The sequence below is a fragment of the Apis florea genome, unplaced genomic scaffold (genome assembly GCF_048593485.1).
Source record: "Apis florea isolate Af1SG1 unplaced genomic scaffold, ASM4859348v1 contig_2492_pilon, whole genome shotgun sequence".
NCBI lineage: Eukaryota > Metazoa > Arthropoda > Insecta > Hymenoptera > Apidae > Apis > Apis florea.
In genome coordinates this window covers 2601445-2619857 of record NW_028256593.1, presented here as the reverse complement: position 1 = coordinate 2619857, position 18413 = coordinate 2601445, and the positions used below count along the sequence as shown (strand labels likewise).

The window sequence follows — 18413 nt, the reverse complement described above, 5'->3', positions numbered from 1 at the left end:
AGAAAATAATTTATATTGGTCGATTTTAAATTCTAAATTTAAATCCCGAAAAAGCGCGGGCTCGAATCCAACACATTCATGTCCGTGACTTTTGTGCATGTAGATAAATTTTATTCTAATGAGGACAAAAAATCTTCTTAACGTATATCAGAAATGTAATATATAATTTTCATACAATGTTATAAAAACTTAATTATTTATATGTTTTAACTGTTCTTAATTATTTTGTATTTTTTATTGTTATTTCGATTAAATATTTGATTGGTAGAATTTTATAACTAAATCTATACTATTGGTAAAAGAAAAAGAGTTAACACACATATATATTTTCACGCATGTGCTTTGCCAAAACAGTGTCTCCCTTTTTGCAATGTCTGCATACATTATTAGAATAGATTGAAGTACACAAAAGCATGTATTATTAACAGCATCATTTCTTTTTTCTGAATTTTAGAATTTTTACAACATAAATTTGATATATGATATACATATATCTTAAAAAATATACATATTTTAATAATTATTTTTCTTAACGTACTTTCAAAGAATATCATACAAAATGAAACAAATTCTTTGCGGCAAAATAGGGTAAGGCTATTGAATTTAAAAAAAAAATTAATTTTTTAAGAAATTAAAATTGCTGCAATTTAAAATAAATTTGTATTAAATTTTATGTATTTAAGCCATACGTTTTGTAACTTTTAGGTTATGTTTTAATATTTAATCTAAAATTTAGTTAACTGTAAAAAAATAAAATATATTATATTTTTTTATTATCTTTTTATTCGCTATTTTCTCTTTTCATAAAATATTTTATTTAACTTCTATTCAATATTTTTTTTTTGCATGTTTTTAAGAGAGAAAGAATATAACTAAACATAAAACATAATAAAACTAAAACTATAAAAAAAAGAATAAATAGTAAAACTAAATAATAAAAAAAATAAAATTAAATAAATTATGAATATTAATTGTTAAATATTTTTTTCTACAGAGACAGGATTGTGCTGATTTCGAAGACATCACGATATCCTGTACCTCTATTTAATACAAAAAATTTAACATCAGGTAGAATGAATAAAACTTGTCGACCATTATTAGCATCACCACATATACGTTACTTTGGAAATCCCAATCGTGCATATGCAATGTTTATTGGAAGAATTTTAAAAGGAGCACTGAAAGTTCGATATCTTTTATTGGGTGGAGCAGTTGGTAGTGGAGTAACTTTGCAAAAGGTATTTAAAGTAATATCAGAAATATTTCAATAATTTACTTAGAAAATAATTATATAAATATTTCTTATTAAAGAAATATGAACAATGGAAAGAAGTTATGCCAGACATGAGCTGGTTAGATGATATATTTCCTAATGAACAAAAGTGGAAAGATATTCGCGAATCTCTTATGGTTGTTAAAAACATTTTCCCAGAAAAGATAGAATTTGGTAAGTATAAAAATTAATAAGAATATATTAAATACATGGAAACGTGAGGCAAAAAAGATTAGAGGCATAAAAAATGGACAAACATAAACAGATCCACGTATAAAACAACTTGGGGAAGCTAAATATAGGGAATACAAAGAATGGTTTAATCAAAGACTGGATGATGCTATCAAGGCAGCTGAAGTTAACCAAACTCAAGCAGGTCTGGATATTTCCTCTAATCGTGAGTTGAATGCAGGTTTTTTTTTTTCTCCCCCATATTATCATATCCAAGAAAATCCTAATTTTTAAGTTACAAGCATTTTTCCATTTCTTGTTAATTTATAATTTGCCTGACGTTTTCTTGCCCTTTTAGAAATGATAATCATTTATTTTGATATAATTATTTATAATTATATTTTACAGTTTTTCGTTTTTTTCATTTTATCGTATTTCGTTATAAAAATTGATTATATACAAAATGTGACATAACTTTAATCATATTTAATATCTCTGTTATATTACTGATAATTTTAATATCGATATAGACGATAAGCATTTTTCAACAATATAAAACTCATTTTTTACTATATAAAAATATTAGGATTTCTTTTATTTATTATTTTTTTTATCATGCAATTTTTAATTATATGAGTATACATTATAATTATACACATTATAATTAATTATTGTCCTATCCTACCGTTACGAATGCTTTAAAATAAATTCCTTCTAATCGAAAATATTAAAATATAGAGATATGATTAATATTATATTTGTATATGTAATAATTATTGTATGTAATAAATGAATTAAAAAATTCCAATTTAATCTTTGAAAGTATTTAACTTGTAATTTTATGAATAAAGTTTAATTCAATTTTTTTTATATTTCATTATTTGCAATAGCTTAGAATATGAAATCATTTCGTTCCTTTCCATTGCTTGGCTGAATGTTTTCTATGTATATTATATATATATTCAATTAGAAATATATTATTATGGTCTGTTCTGTTCAGGTATATTTGACGCAATCTCATCAATAATATATCAACTTTATTCAGGTGTGTAAAATGTTCGGGATTTTTCGCATTCTATCGTCTGTCCATTCAGCATTTTTTTTTTTTTTTTTATAAATAAATTTCGGACGATCCTTATATTCTGTAAAATAGAATTCCATTTATCTGAATATATCAAAAGAAGATCTAAAATGAGATCTTTTTATATAAATTTTTACATAAATATTCATATATTCAGAAATAATATAGTATTTAATAAGTATATATTATTTATATATATACTTATTGTACATATATATTACAAATAATATAATATTTAGTATAAAACTAATATAAATTGTATATAATATGATATTAATAAAATTAATAAAGTACTCAATTAAATATAATTGAATTCATTTAATCGAAAAAAATGTAATTCAAAACTTATTATATATTCATTTTACACTTTTTACATATCTATCCATATTTTTCTTAATGTTTCAAGAATTTTTTCATTTGTAATCTTTTTTCCCATAAATTTACATTATTTCATTTTTTAGTATTGCAATGATATTTTGTAAGATATTTTTTATTTACAAAAATTATTTTCTAATAAATGGAGCTCTATTATAATAATCTTAAAATTCCTCTAAAATATAATTCATGGAAATAACTAAAAATATAAATACTGAATGGGACAGACCTTATTTTTTCATTTTTTTTTTTTTTTTTTTTTTAGAATTAAAATTATCTTTTCATTAATGCTCTATAAATCAAATGAATAATTAATTTTATTATAACAGATTATTAACATTTAATTTCATTTAATTAAATTATGATGTATTTCAACATTTTGCCAATTTTTAATTTTTTAAACAATATTCTAATAGTTATATTCAATGTTACAATCTTAAATGTAAATATCTTATTAAATATTTAATGTTATAATATATTTTATATCTAAATAAAATTATTATACGAGTAAAATCATCAATTTTATTGCAAATAGCTTTTACATATCCTATTAAAATATTTATTCAAAATATTTCTAAACAGAAACAAAGCAACAAGTGGTGAATAATACTGTAGCATTTGCACGACCATTAGCCGATGATACTATCGAAGAGGAACGTAAGAAAGCTCGTATGTACATGTTAGTGTATTACAATTCCCTTTCTCTTCATTTCTAAAATTTATATTTGAACATATTTTCAATTCTTTTCAAAGAAAAGTCACAAGAACGATTGAGTGCTATGCAAGAGGAAGTAATGCAAATACAATCCAAATATCAACGTGAATTAGAACGATTAGAGAGAGAAAATAAAGAACTTCGAAAGCAAATGCTTCTACGTGGTAATCAAAAAATGAGCAACAAGAAAATAAAAGTATTAAGCCATAAAGTTATAAAATAGATGTATATTGTAAAATTATTTATGTATATTAATATTAATATTTTTTTTTTTTTTAGAAATCTTTAATTGATATGTATAGTGATGTCCTAGATGAACTCAGTGATTATGATAGTGCCTATTCAACAGCTGATCATTTACCAAGAGTGGTAGTAGTTGGTGATCAAAGTTCTGGTAAAACATCTGTGTTAGAAATGATTGCCCAAGCAAGAATATTTCCCAGGTACTGAAAATATATTTAAAAAAATCAAATTTTATTGAAATTTCTTAATTATTATAGTCTTATTGCAGAGGAGGTGGTGAAATGATGACAAGAGCACCTGTCAAAGTCACTTTAAGTGAAGGACCATATCATATAGCTCAATTTAAAGATAGTTCAAGAGAATTTGACCTGACCAAAGAGTCAGAATTAGCTGAATTAAGACGTGAAGTAGAATTACGTATGAAAAATAGTGTTAAAAACGGTAAAACTGTTAGCCAGGATGTAATTTCAATGACAGTAAAAGGACCAGGTCTTCAACGCATGGTCCTTGTTGATCTGCCTGGTATAATTAGTGTAAGTCATTATTTTGTATTTCAAAAAATTTTATTTTTCAGTTTTATTTTAATATAATTTTTTAAGAAAGCTAAAGTTTACAAAATTTGTATTATAGACAGTTACAGTTGACATGGCAGAAGATACACGTGAGGCTATTCGACAAATGACTCAACAATATATGAGCAATCCTAATGCTATCATTCTTTGTATCCAAGATGGCTCTGTGGATGCTGAAAGGAGCAATGTAACAGATCTTGTTGCTCAAATGGATCCTAGTGGCAAAAGAACTATTTTTGTTTTAACTAAGGTATAGAAAGAAATTCGATTAAATTTAAGAGTAGAATATTAGAATATTAATATGACACATAATTGATAATACTTTGATATTGATAGGTAGATTTAGCAGAAGAAAATTTAGCCAATCCTGAACGTGTTCGCAAAATATTATCTGGCAAGTTATTTCCTATGAAAGCATTAGGTTATTTTGCTGTTGTTACTGGTCGAGGTAGACAAGATGATACTATACAAACAATCAAAGATTATGAAGAAAAATTCTTTAGAAATTCTAAACTTTTCAAGTACGTAATTCAATATGAATAAATAATTATATTAGACTTATATAATTATATATAATTTTATTTTTTAATTTTATGAATAATTCTGATAACATTAATTTTTAATTATTATCAAAATGAATCACTCATATAATATTGTCATATATAACATAATAATAAAAAAAATGATAACATTCTTCAAGAACAATCATGATAAAAAATGTTAATCATTTAATGATTACTTGATAACATTGATAACTTGATTTGCTAAGAATTAAGATTATATAATAATTTTTTGATAATCCATTTTTTTTGATTTGTGAATTCACTTTTTTAAAATCTTTATTTTATCGAATATATTATGTTATATTATCTTTCAATGATATAATTGAATTAATTACTTCTTAACTTTCAAGAATAACATTACATAAATTTTTATGATTTTTACCAGAGATGGTTTAGTAATGTCCGGTCAAGTTACGACGAGAAACTTGAGTCTCGCAGTTGCAGAATGCTTTTGGAAAATGGTTCGTGAAACTGTAGAACAACAAGCAGATGCATTTAAAGCTACTAGATTTAATCTTGAAACGGAATGGAAAAATAATTTCCCAAGGTGAACAACTATTTAATGAAATTTCGTATTTTAAATATCATATTATTATTACTTTATTTTGCACAGATTAAGAGAATTGGATAGAGATGAACTTTTCGAAAAAGCAAGGGGAGAAATTTTAGATGAAATTGTAAATCTGTCTCAAGTTTCGCCTAGACATTGGGAAGAAGTACTAATGGTCAGAATTTGGGACAAAGTTAGCATGCACGTATTTGAAAACATTTATTTACCCGCGGCTCAAAGTGGAAGTCCAAGTATTTATGTTATTTCACAATAATTTTATATGATTTTCTCTTATAGATAATTAATATTATAATTACTATTATAATTATTTTTCTTTGTTATAGGCACATTTAATACTACTGTTGATATAAAACTTCGTCAATGGGCTGAACAACAATTGCCAGCTCGAAGTGTCGAAAGCGGTTGGGAATGTTTACAACAGGAATTTCAACATTTTATGAACCAAGCAAAACTCAGTCCTGATCATGATGATATTTTTGATAATTTAAAAAATGCAGTAGTCAGTGAAGCTATGAGACGACATTTTTGGGAAGAAAAAGTGAGTTCACTAAATAAATAGTTGACATAATTATAGTGAAAATTATTTTGAGAAATTTACATTTAAAAATTAATATTTAAGAAAAAAATAGTTTTTTTTATATATTTTTGTATTCTCCTATATTAGATTGAATTTAATTTGAAATAATTTATAACAATTAATTTAAAATAATATGAAATTATATATTTAGTTTTATTTTTTATTAGATTTACATAACTATGATTTTCAGTTCTTCGAGTATTTATCTTCTTTTTCTTTCTATTTGCATGTGAAAAACTTTTCATTAGGCATCTGAAATGTTACGAGTTATTCAACTAAATACTTTAGAGGATAGAAGTGTAAATGATAAACGTGATTGGGATCAAGCAGTCCGTTTTCTAGAAACTTCGGTTAAAGAGAAATTGCAAGCTACAGAACAAATTTTACGAGATATGCTAGGTCCAGGTCGCAAGGAACGATGGCTGTACTGGCAAAATCAAAGTGAAGAACAACAGAAACGTGTAGCAGTGAAGAATGAATTAGATAAAATTCTCTATGCAGATAAAGTAAGAAGATATAAAATATTTTAAATAATAATAATAATAAAAAACGATTTATGTATTTTTATACAGAAACACACTCCTACTCTGACTCAAGATGAACTCACAACCATTAGAAAAAACGTGCAACGAAATGGTTTAGAAATCGATAATGAATTTATTCGAGAAACATGGCATCCGGTGTACAGAAGATTTTTCTTACAACAAAGTTTAGCTAGAGCATATGATTGCAAAAAGGGATATTATCTTTATCATACTGGTCATGAAAGTGAAGTAAGTATGCATAATAATACAATGATAGAAAAATTTTTAGATTTTTTTAAGTAAATAAATTTAATTAAGTAAATTATTAAATAATTATTTTAATTTCTTGAAAATTATTTATTATTTCTTTTTAGATGGAATGCAATGATGTTGTTTTATTTTGGAGAATTCAACAAATGCTCAAAGTTACTGCTAATGCACTTCGACAACAAATCATGAATCGAGAAGCTCGTAGATTAGATAAAGAAATAAAAGAGGTATTAGAAGATTACAGTCAAGATAGCGAAATAAAACAAAAATTATTGACTGGTAGACGTGTCACATTAGCTGAGGAATTAAGTAAGTTCATTAAAAATATATGCCACAATATAATTATATTAGATTTCATATAAATCTATATTAAACAACAATATTAATTTGGTTCTATTTCTTTCACTTTAGAACGTGTCAGACAAATTCAAGAAAAATTAGAGGAATTCATCCAAGCATTAAATAAAGAAAAATGAAGAAATTTATAATCTAGAAATCTAAACCCATGATACTGTGGTATGTAATAAGTGATAATGAGCCCTGGTGGCTGTAAAGCGCGAATGCTTAGATATTAATTTATTTTTTCGTTAATTAAGCGACAATGTAGAAGACTACTAGTCAGATTTTATGAGATATGGAACTGTTATATATTTAAAAGAAGTGATTTGATACATGAAATTATAGTTCGATTATTATCATGAAAATTATAATCGATTACATGATCGTGATTTTAATCACTATATTTTTATTTCGTTCACTAAATTTTGTTCACAAATATTTTTGTCCAAACACAAATGCAAAATATTGTTAGCTGCCATTAATTAATTGAGCGAGAAAATTTAAAAATTATTGCTTCAAAATATTGAATGGGATATACATGACACATGGAGTGTAGATATTCCTAATATAATTATAGAAAAATAATTTTCATTGCATTTTGTATATATATTTCATTTTTACATACAGAACGAATGAAACGAACATACGTTTTGTATGGATAGGTAAAGAACGAAATAAAGAAATTAAAACTAAATTTTTGGTGTCCACAAACATTATTTTAAGTAGAAGTAGTGACAATTTCTTTTTTTTTTTTTCTCCTTCATTTTTAAGATATGTTTTACTTAAATTAATATCGACCGAAAATATTTAATGATAAATTCACAAATATTTTTTTAATATATATATCTTTTTTGTAATGTAAGTTTTATGAGTGCTTTTTCTCTGAAAAAGATCATTAAAATATTCAATAGAATAATTTTTTAAGTACTTATAGAATTGAAAATGTGCATTTGTACAAAAGTAACTAGAGATTATTAAAATACATGTTCTATGCCTAATTTTTGTTCTCATGAGTACAATGTGTTTCACGTCGAGATTTATCTCTATTTTTCGTTAATTAATAATAATAGAGATTATAATGCTGATTTTAAATATATCACAAAGTTATAAATAACACGGTAGAAACATATTAAAAATATTATTTTCTTTTTTAATTGACGATGTAAATTGCTAGGTCAATCGGAAAACTACTTTGCGTCATTCTAAATTGATTTTTTTTTAAAAATCTAGAATATTAGATTCAAGATAAAATATACCCTATTCTCTGGTCCGAATGTCTGATAAAGTATTCAAGTTTGTGACGCTTCTTTATGCTAAAGTATAATTTTCTCACGAAAATCCACAAGATTATATTATGAAAACACTTATAAAATTCTTTTATTATTAGGAAAAATTTGTTCTAAATTAAATTATCGTTTTACCAATCATCTTTTACGATGATTAATTATGTTGCTTTTAACTATGCAAATACATCAACGACACAATTTCAATAAATTTATATTTTTCATTTCTGCCTGTCATCAATATTAATATCATATATACTTGAGTACTTCATTTCATCAAAAAACATGAGCTACCATATTATATTTTTCAGCCATCGCAGTCGATATAAAATTAAATAATCATATACATACATTTGGCAGGAATGTTTTTCTCCTCATTATTTACGGTACATTGATTCAGAGTTAGGCAGGATTCTATCCATTAAGCAATATGAATGATTATAATAATTAATCCTGAAATACTAAAATGGAACATCGCATTCCCCAATAATTTTATTGTAAGTGGTGATAGATTTCTATTATTTATGCTTTTCAAGAATAATATAATTTTGTATAATTTTATGAAATCAATATTGTATCACAGTTTTTTTACCATTTGTACTTCTTATATTAAAACTTTCTAACAAACAGCATTCCATTATTGGAATCTAATGCTCCATTTATCATATTAAATGATTAATAAAATTACAACTCAACTCTATACTTATTTTTATGATTAAAATACATTATAGAATAGCATTTATATTGCAGAGTTAAAATCGAATAATGCCTAACTCCGTGATACACTTATTGGGGTCGATAAACCAGCAATAAATAGCGTAACACGTTTATAAATAAGGACTGTACCGATATATTGTTCTATGTATAAACATTATATGTATGTATATATATATGTATATATATATATATATGTACAATTATTTGGTAATACATCATTGGTAACGCGCAATTGGCTGCAAAACAAAGAGGAAAAAGCGTTTTCGTAAATAGACAAAATAAAGCATATTTTCGTCTCTTGCATTGCAACATCATGTATCAAATCTTTTAATATTACGACATTGACTTGTTATATCTGAGAAAAAATGAGCATATTGTCCAATAATCAGAACAATGAGAAATTTGTACAGTAAAAGAGGAAAATGCTCATTTGTAAAACTAGATCCTTTTCTTTTTTTTTCTTTTTTTCTAAACTCTATTACGATTTTGCAATTTTTATATTCCAATCTTCTTTCACTTCAATTAAAGAAGAAATTTTTGAATACTTTAAGAAAGCTCAGCACATAAAATTGAAGCAAGAAATAATACATATGTATACATTAATGATTATTTTATATTTTTCTTAAGCTTAAAAAATTAGATAAAAAAAAATACTATTTAATAGAAAACAATCCATATAACAGGGTTAAATATAATACTAACAGTACGGAGCAATCTTAAAGTGTGCCCTTGATTCTTTTCTGTAAAAAAAAAAATTGATTATGTTTTCACCGCGTTACTTGTATCCTGCACATCTGGGATTAGGTCAATAGTGCCATCATTTTGTTCTATCTCTGCTGTATTATAACCAGAAAAAGAACATGCAGGTGCACTTCTAGCTGTGGTCACCGAAGCTTCTGGAAGTAGGGAAGTACGTTCCGTTGCACTTCCCCAGGCCTGTTGATAAGCGCTTCGACCACGTATTCTACGACTTAACGAGGATCCTACTACTCCCAAGTGTTCTTTTATATCATTGTGAACGTCGGAAACATCCCACATAGCCCTGAACATGTAAAGTATATTTTTTTTATAAATACAATCAAAAAATAATAAATTTTTATTTCTGAAAATATAAGAATTTTTATAAATTAATTTAACTTTTTAGCAACAAATAATTGTAATCACTTGAAATAATGAAAGAATAAAGTTATTAAAGATTATAAAGAATATGGAAGAGAAGTGGTAAAATATTTGATTTACCTGAATGCATCCCACCATGCTTGACCCTGTGCTAAATTTACAAAAGGTTTGTATGAAAAGCTGTAATGGTGAGCCACCGCGGCCATGAACATTTCAATACAAATTAAAAAATCCTGCAACTTCGACGATATATTTCTAATGTCCTTTATATCGTTTGTATTAAAAATACTTGATATCACATTGAAATATACCAGTAATGCAATAATTACACCTTGACTGAAAATCAAATTATGTATTTTTTTTTTAAATTTATTTAAAATATATTTTATTTTATTTATTATATTTTATATATATTATAATAAAATTATATAATATCTTTAAATAATGAAACTTACAAGAAAGAGAAGAAAACGACTGCTTTGATACACAAAAATTTCCCGATTGGTTTCATTGGTTTTAAAGCTTCCGCATTGGCACGATAAAATAGCACCAAACAATACATGGCAACGAATTGCGATAAATTATTTAAAGCAATCATATATGGGAAAGCTACATCTGTTCTAAATTCACCTTCACCATATACTCCGTTTAATTCACAAATACTAAAAAGAAAAAAAAATGACTATGAACAACTTTATAGCTGCAATTATACATATTTTGAATATATAAAATTAACTCTGTTAGATATTTAAAATTGAATACATGCATATTAGAATATATATATATATATTTTTTTTTACGTAAATATTTATTTTTTACGTAAAAATATTTTTATTTCTTATATAATGCAAGAACGAATATTTGTTGTATAATTTTAAGTTTAATTAATTACTATTTGAGTTTTAAATCTTTTATATAAGATATCCCAGAATGAGTAGTATATAATTGAACAGAAAGTTATTTCATAAGTAAAAATAAATTAAAAAGTAAAATAAAATTCTTTTATTTAAATGTTTTCGAAAAAATAGAAATTGAAATTGTTATCTATAGATTGAATGTACACGAATTTAAAGATTTTTCAATCTTGATCTCTTCTAAAACAAAACTTTTAATTTTTAAGAAAAAAGAATTTCGCTCTTTTTTAATTTAATATTTCCAACTAAGGTGTATTGTTCATTGTAAGATATCTTACGATGTATACGATACGTACAAAGATATCAAAGTTGTTATAGGTCTAACTGCAGTGTATTGCAATATTCCGTGCTTGCACATATGTACAAATTCCCTGCCCATTTCCCAATCAGGTAAACAGCACAGAGGGAACATGTGATGAACTTGAGGAGAGATTTCAAGTCTATGTTCTAGCTGACGATCAGCATCCAAGTAGGCCAATAAATACATCATAAAATTGTATATTACATATGCCTCATAACACTCCCTCAAACTGTCAACATATATACTGCCTTCTGGATAAACCAGTCCAAGCCACTGCATAAATTTCGAAAGTATTTCAATTTAAAACAAGTGAAGTACCTTAATAGACAATTTAGATAAGAATGGAGATGTATACCTACAGCATTCACTGCATAAATTGGTACCATCCATAATATTCTGAAATAAAAAACAAAATTAATTGATTTTAAAAAAGTTATATAATTCTAAAATATCCGGTATATGACGATTAGATCGATATCATATAAAATATAAAATAATCAATATAAAAAGCATGAAATAATAGACAATTATTTAAACTGAGAAAGAAAAAAGATTTGGTTGATCATTTGATTGATTGATAATACTTAAAAATTATTCATATTATTTTTGAGAATATAAAAAGTATTAATATAAAGAGAATATAAAATATACAAGAATATATAAGGATATCTAAAAGAAATGATATAAATTAATTGGAAAAAAAATTTAGTTTTTAATAAACTATTCAATAAAATACAATAAAACCTTTATAAAATATTTAATACATATTAAAATTAAAAATTCTTAAATGGATATATGAACTTTGATTCGTTTTATCGTTGTGCTATAATCGTATCATATTTCTTTGATTGATTTAAACTGTGTAGTATTGTAATTAAATATGTAATTATAATTTTTTTTTTTCAATGGAAAGTTCATTCGCTATCGAATAAATTTAATATAAATAGTATATGTATTAAATATTATTCATTATATTCAATATTATATATTGAATATAATTAAAATATTCAAAATATTCATTATATATTGAATATAATTCAATATATAATATATAATATATAATATATAATATTGAATATTGAATATAATTCGATATTATTTTAACATTAGGAAGTAATTCCAATATAAGATTTAGTTAATTTTTTAGCAATTTTTTGAAATTAAAAATTTATAGTTTGAAGAAGAAGTAAATGCTGTCTCTGCTTATATCAATATTTCTTGACCTTTAGTGTGTCGAAAGTCAATCAATAATTACAATCAATAATTCTTTGATTTTAAAAATTTATAAAAAAAATGGAAATTGAAAAAATATTTTTATATATAAATATTAGTATGTATATATAATACAATAATAATTATCATACAAATATACATATATTTGTATGAGTGCAAAAAATTTAAATAAATAAAAATAAAAATTAATAATTAATTAAAATTAACAATAAACAAATATTTATAAACAAAATTTTGAATATTTTATTTAATATTCAAAAATAAAATTTAAAAAATGTTATATATTAAACAGTATCTATTACATATTTAATATTACATATTACATATTTTAATAAATATAGTATTCTATATTTCACAAAGAAATCATATATAATTTGTTTTGACATGTATAATATGATATAGTAGATTAGTAAAGACTATATATCTATAAATATCATCAGAAAATTATGATGCAGTTAAGTTTTTTCTCAAAAATAGTGAATTCCAGAATATTTTTTTAATATTTTTCAATATCTTTTTAATATTTTTACTTGCTGCAAATAGATTTTAATGAATCATTTTATTATTGTTTATAACAATTTTATTTATTTAAATTGATAAATTTAAAAATACAAATACTATAAAATAATAAAAAATCAACTAATATTAAAAATCAACAATAATTTTAAAGATAAGTGATATATCATACCTTATAATATATTTTTGCAGTCTAGGCTGTGTATAATATATCATGTGTTGCACAATTTCATAGAAAGCAATGGGTAAAGCAAGCAGCACAAAGGCACCACCCACAAGTGCTCCTTGATCTTGCTTTTTAAAACCATTTTTAATGGAGTTTGCCAATAAAATTGGTACTAAAATTATGATAAGAAGTGCATAGAGACAAGTTAGAACTGGTAAAATCCATAGTCTCCAGCGGCGACAAATAGAAGCCATCACTTTTCAGAAATTCAAGAGAATGTCACATAATTTGTCCAGTCAGTTCACAGGAACCTCTGGAAAACCACAAACAACAAATAATTTTACATAGTACAACATTATTTTCTCGGTTCATATCACAACGTAAATTAGGTTATGATAAACCTAACTAATGATCTTTGACAGGGAGAATAAGTTAACGTATTATTTAAGCACTTAAAAATTTGACATTTATATCGAAAATTAAAAAAAAATCAAGAGATTTCACTATTTTACATGATTATAATTTTATGATAATCTATTAAACAATCACTATGATCGTATAAACATGGCAAATGGCGTAGCACAATGATAATAAAGTAATAACAACCTTATTAGACACGATGAATCAACGATAAACCGACAAGTCAGCTGATGATGACAGTAGGAAGGAGGGAAACTACCTTTTAACCCTCTCGCTTTATATTATGCGATTCAGAAATCGCGTATATATCAATTTCAATTTTTTTACATTGATTAGAATCTTATAAGTGCACTAAGAGCAATTCTCGATCTGTGAAATTGTTAAAAAAAACATATTTTGTAAATCGAGATGGATTATTTTCATGAATACAAAGATTCCTTCAAAAGAGCACGATATTCTCATGATTTCAATGATTAATTATTAAATTATTATTCAATTTATACTATGTTGATTATAAAATGAAATTATATTCAAAACAATACACTTTTTTTATAGTGATCGAGTGCGTGTAACGATTGATGTAATTTCGACTTTTTTTGAGTTTTATTTGTTGAATGGCAATTAAACTCAATCTCCGGAAGTAAAGAATTTCTGACAGATGATATTTAGATTTGAAAAAAATCAATCTATTTATTTGATTTTAGGTTATAAAGCCAAAACAATTATATAAAATTCCTTTATTGCATTCATATAAATATAATAAAAAAAATGATTACTGATGAGAATGATAAATTGAAATTATCAGGTAAGATACATTAGAATAAGAAAAATTGTTAGTGTTTTTTGGTAGATAATATTGGTATTGGTGAAAGATTCGTGTAGGCAGCTGGGGAAGGGTACATCCGTTCTAATGGCGTCAAGACCCAAGCACTGTTGTCACATTTTGTCCTACAGTGTTTCAATATTTTGCTTTGTTTATGTCGGTCAAGTTTTCCAAGAAGGAGACGAAAAATCTGCGCAGACTTGTGAAGGTTGGTACAGAGAAGTTAAAGAAGGCTAATTTTTCGGTTAAAACGCAAATCAAAATCTGAGTAAAATTTTCCGAGAGCTCCGGGTGTAGTGACCTTGATTCCGCTGTCATTTCTGTAATGCATAAGCGCGCGAAATTTAAATTTGCTCGATTTACATTTTTCAGATAGATCAATAGATGTATTAAAATTTATTTAATTATATTAATTCGATATTATTATATATTTTTTTTTAATGAAACTGTTTTATGACAGAATTTATTTATTTATTTTGTTGATCCTTTGTAAATATATTATTTCTATAAAAATTATTTATATCCTACATATTATTAGAAATAATTTTTTATTAAAGAAATAATTTATTTATATATTATTACTATTATTATTACTATTCATATTATTACTTAAAAATTTATCTTTTTTTTTACAGTCACTAAAAGCTAGCTTTTACAGATGGCAAAGAAATAATTCTGGAAGAAATTTTTTCATTCCATCAGCAGTTAAAATAGATAAACATGGAAGTCACAACGGAAGAAGCACAAGCAGTGCTGCTAGAGGGAATGGAAGGGGCACAATACATTACTATTCAAAGGGCTGATGGAGAATCTTTAAGCAAAAGTGTTCCTCTTTTAACTCTTAATGGAGAATTAATTTCTGAAGGAATGGTAGTTGATATGATTAATGCTGGTGTTGGTACAGATTATGGAACAGCAACTCAATATTATGAAGCAGAAGATTTGTTACAACATGAACTAACAGAGGTAATTTATTTATTATAACTTAGCAATATAATAATAATCATATATTAAAACCTGATTTGTATTTTTGCAATAGGAAGATCGAAGACTAGCAGCAGCTTTAGTTGCTGTTCAATTACAGCAACAGCAGAAACAACAACAGCTTCATAGTCAAGCCCAACATGAAGATCCAACTTTACCAGATGTTTCTCATTTAGAGACTTTAACACCTGTAAACACATATTCTATTCAAACTGTCCCAGAACCAAATGCTCCTCCCGTGTATCCAACGTTGCAACCAACATTTAAACGAATAACGCATAATGTAAAACAGGAATATATAAACGTAAAAAGTGAATGTGATGTTGATATGTCAGCTGAAAGTAGCGAAGATGCGGCACCTAGTTCCGGACCGAAAAGATCTTTACCCCACAAAAAAAGGATTCCTCGTAAATTAAAACAACAGACCAAAAGAAGTTCAACAAGAAAAGATAGCAATAGAATAAATGCGGATGGTATGAATGCAGATTCTTCCGGTGATATGCAGACTCATGTGTTCAAATGTGAACTATGTAGTTCCAGATTTAGTAGTCAATTAAAATTTTTTGAGCATTTAAAAGTACATTATGAGCCTGTAAAACAAGAAACAAGAATAGCACAAGCAACTAATACGAATATCACGATATCTGTGACGGAATCTGTTCAGAATCTCGAAAATACAGTAATTGAAGAATTCAGCGAGCCTGAAGATCTTATGGAAGGCATTAGAGGTGTTGGTAAGTATAATAATCATTATATTAACATAAAAATAAGAAAAAATATGAGAGAACTAGTCAAATTTGAAATATTATATATATTATATATAATATTATATATATATATTAGAACTTGTAATTTATGATCAATAATTTGAGAGTATACTTATATTCAAAACAGGTTTTTATCTATTTTTCATCACTTTGTTCCTATGTCATACACAAATATTAACCAATATTATTTTATTTATTTTCAGTGGAAGAGACAGGTGCTCATATAGATGATGAAACAGAATCACCATTGAACAATGATTCACCATTATGGACAATTACTGATGTTACAAGTCATGTACACAGGGACCATGTAAAACCATCAACTGTTAATGATCAAGGCATTCATGATAAAGATAAGACTGACATTCCACAAACAACAAAGAAAAAAAAAATTCTGAAAACTAGGAAGACAAGTAAGCATATTCAAAGATTTCTTTTATTAATTGTATTTCAATAAAATTAATTCATTTTCACAGATGACGAATTATCATGTCCCCAATGTGATCGGTCATTTCATCATAAAAATAGCTTAGTGTATCATATGCGATCTCATAGTGGTGAACGACCGCATCAGTGTGAAGTTTGTGGAAAAAGTTTCTTTGCTGCTAGTGCGTTAAAGGTAAAAGATTTTTGATCCAATTTTTGTTTTTAATATATTTTTAAAATTACATAGTTCAATTGTCCAAAATTTAGGTTCATAAACGACTTCATAGTGGGGACAAACCGTACAAATGTGAGGAATGCGGTAGACATTTCCGACAATGGGGAGATCTAAAATATCATTCGACCAGTATCCATTCAGAACAGAAACAGTATCAATGTGAATATTGTGGCAAAGATTTCGCGCGGAAATACTCGCTGATTGTTCATAGAAGAATTCATACCGGCGAAAAGAATTACCGTTGCGAATATTGCAACAAAACGTTCAGGGCAAGCAGTTACTTACAAAACCATCGTCGTATACATACGGGAGAGAAACCACATCAGTGTGCGGTGTGTGGAAAACCGTTCAGAGTGAGAAGTGACATGAAAAGGCACATGCATACTCACTCTAGAGGAAGGACTGAGAGACCCATGAATAGAGTCATAACAGGAAAAAATATTGAAGAAGATAAAGGTTCGCAAGCGAAGACCATTCAAGATCTGGTTCGTGATCTAAAACTCGAAGTAGAACCAACGGGGGTTGTAGAAATTGTACCTCCAGATGATAATCCTGAAAGTATCCTCCCACATGCAGGAGGACAAACTTTAGAATATACAGTGACTACGGCTCCAGATACAAACTCTGACAGAGATCCGTTAGAAGCAGTCGTTCGTACAACCGATAACATGTAAGTTTATCTACTTCAGTTTACTTTATTGTATCCAAGTTGCAACAATACTATAGTATTTGAATTATATAAGTAATTATTTTATTTTTATTTTTAATTCAATTTTTTTAATTTCTTGTCTGAATATTGTTTCAAATTATTATAGTGTACCAAAAAAGTACTATAAAAAATATTTACTTTTATTATATTTTTATTTTTACAGGCAGTATTTCTTCATGTAATATTTGTTGGAAATAAAATGGAACGTTGGTTTCGTAATAAAAGGATAAAAAATCTTTCGCACAAAAATGGCGTTTGTGGAATTCAAGATTTTTGTCCTGAATGACTGAATTGAAAGTGCTATATATGACAACGCACTGCCTATGCAATGTGCATAAACATACTTTCCAGTATTTCTGCAAATTACTTTTTAAGGGAATGTTACAAATGTAACGTTTAAAATATTATTCTTAAGACTGTTTTTCAGCAGAGAACTCGGAAAAGTATAACTATATAGGGGCAAATTTCTAAAAAAGATTATATCAATTTAATTAGTTAAAGGTGTATATGTATATATATATATATA

The 18413-nt window shown here is 25.8% G+C and overlaps 3 protein-coding genes across 11 annotated transcripts; 2 read left to right on the top strand and 1 right to left on the bottom strand.

The window, feature by feature from the left end:
* Nucleotides 1-323: 323 nt before the first annotated feature.
* Opa1 (Opa1 mitochondrial dynamin like GTPase) lies at nt 324-7968 on the top strand. Of its 6 annotated transcripts, none has more exons than XM_012487130.3 (18): nt 324-588; nt 995-1238; nt 1312-1447; nt 1539-1649; nt 2445-2489; nt 3483-3569; nt 3654-3811; nt 3895-4058; nt 4127-4391; nt 4489-4680; nt 4767-4951; nt 5379-5540; nt 5607-5794; nt 5888-6102; nt 6390-6647; nt 6714-6914; nt 7040-7244; nt 7347-7968. In XM_012487130.3, exons 1-18 carry the CDS (start codon nt 560-562, stop codon nt 7409-7411), a joined length of 2910 nt encoding a protein of 969 aa, XP_012342584.1. In that variant the 5' UTR covers nt 324-559; the 3' UTR covers nt 7412-7968. The 6 variants fall into 6 exon arrangements, with proteins under 6 accessions (XP_012342584.1, XP_003694241.1, XP_012342588.1 ...); XM_003694193.4 differs by having other exon boundaries at nt 1539-1670; XM_012487134.3 differs by lacking the exon at nt 1539-1649.
* Nucleotides 7969-9383: 1415 nt separating this feature from the next.
* LOC100872968 (transmembrane protein 184C) lies at nt 9384-14732 on the bottom strand. 3 transcript variants are annotated; one of them, XM_003694199.4, is made up of 7 exons: nt 14130-14732; nt 13530-13836; nt 11968-12004; nt 11604-11881; nt 10849-11055; nt 10514-10729; nt 9384-10316 (listed from the first exon to the last, which is right to left on the bottom strand). In XM_003694199.4, the coding sequence occupies exons 2-7, from the start codon at nt 13775-13777 to the stop codon at nt 10034-10036; spliced, it is 1269 nt and encodes a 422-aa protein (XP_003694247.1). In that variant the 5' UTR covers nt 13778-13836; nt 14130-14732; the 3' UTR covers nt 9384-10033. The 3 variants fall into 3 exon arrangements, with proteins under 3 accessions (XP_003694247.1, XP_012342597.1, XP_086762287.1); XM_012487143.3 differs by lacking the exon at nt 14130-14732 and adding an exon at nt 14036-14126; XM_086906161.1 differs by lacking the exon at nt 14130-14732 and having other exon boundaries at nt 13530-14126.
* A 106-nt stretch (nt 14733-14838) lies between these two features.
* On the top strand, nt 14839-18215 carry LOC100862944 (uncharacterized). 2 transcript variants are annotated; one of them, XM_003694200.3, is made up of 7 exons: nt 14839-14974; nt 15402-15732; nt 15806-16484; nt 16721-16930; nt 16994-17136; nt 17211-17848; nt 18051-18215. In XM_003694200.3, exons 2-7 carry the CDS (start codon nt 15487-15489, stop codon nt 18067-18069), a joined length of 1935 nt encoding a protein of 644 aa, XP_003694248.2. In that variant the 5' UTR covers nt 14839-14974; nt 15402-15486; the 3' UTR covers nt 18070-18215. The 2 variants fall into 2 exon arrangements, with proteins under 2 accessions (XP_003694248.2, XP_031772647.2); XM_031916787.2 differs by having other exon boundaries at nt 14854-14974; nt 15425-15732.
* The last annotated feature ends 198 nt before the right edge of the window (nt 18216-18413 follow it).

Coding starts and splice junctions, on each gene's coding strand:
- LOC100862944 (XM_003694200.3), top strand. CDS start 15,487: ATGGAAGTCACAACGGAAGAAGCACAAGCAGTGCTGCTAGAGGGAATG. Junction 16,485..16,720: donor GGAAGGCATTAGAGGTGTTG/GTAAGTATAATA, acceptor ATTTATTTTCAG/TGGAAGAGACAGGTGCTCAT. Junction 16,931..16,993: donor TCTGAAAACTAGGAAGACAA/GTAAGCATATTC, acceptor TCATTTTCACAG/ATGACGAATTATCATGTCCC.
- LOC100872968 (XM_003694199.4), bottom strand. CDS start 13,777: ATGGCTTCTATTTGTCGCCGCTGGAGACTATGGATTTTACCAGTTCTA. Junction 12,005..13,529: donor CTGCAAAAATATATTATAAG/GTATGATATATC, acceptor TTTTTATTTCAG/AATATTATGGATGGTACCAA. Junction 11,882..11,967: donor CAATTTATGCAGTGAATGCT/GTAGGTATACAT, acceptor AAATTTATGCAG/TGGCTTGGACTGGTTTATCC.
- Opa1 (XM_003694193.4), top strand. CDS start 560: ATGAAACAAATTCTTTGCGGCAAAATAGG. Junction 589..994: donor ATTCTTTGCGGCAAAATAGG/GTAAGGCTATTG, acceptor TTTTTTCTACAG/AGACAGGATTGTGCTGATTT. Junction 5,541..5,606: donor TGGAAAAATAATTTCCCAAG/GTGAACAACTAT, acceptor TATTTTGCACAG/ATTAAGAGAATTGGATAGAG.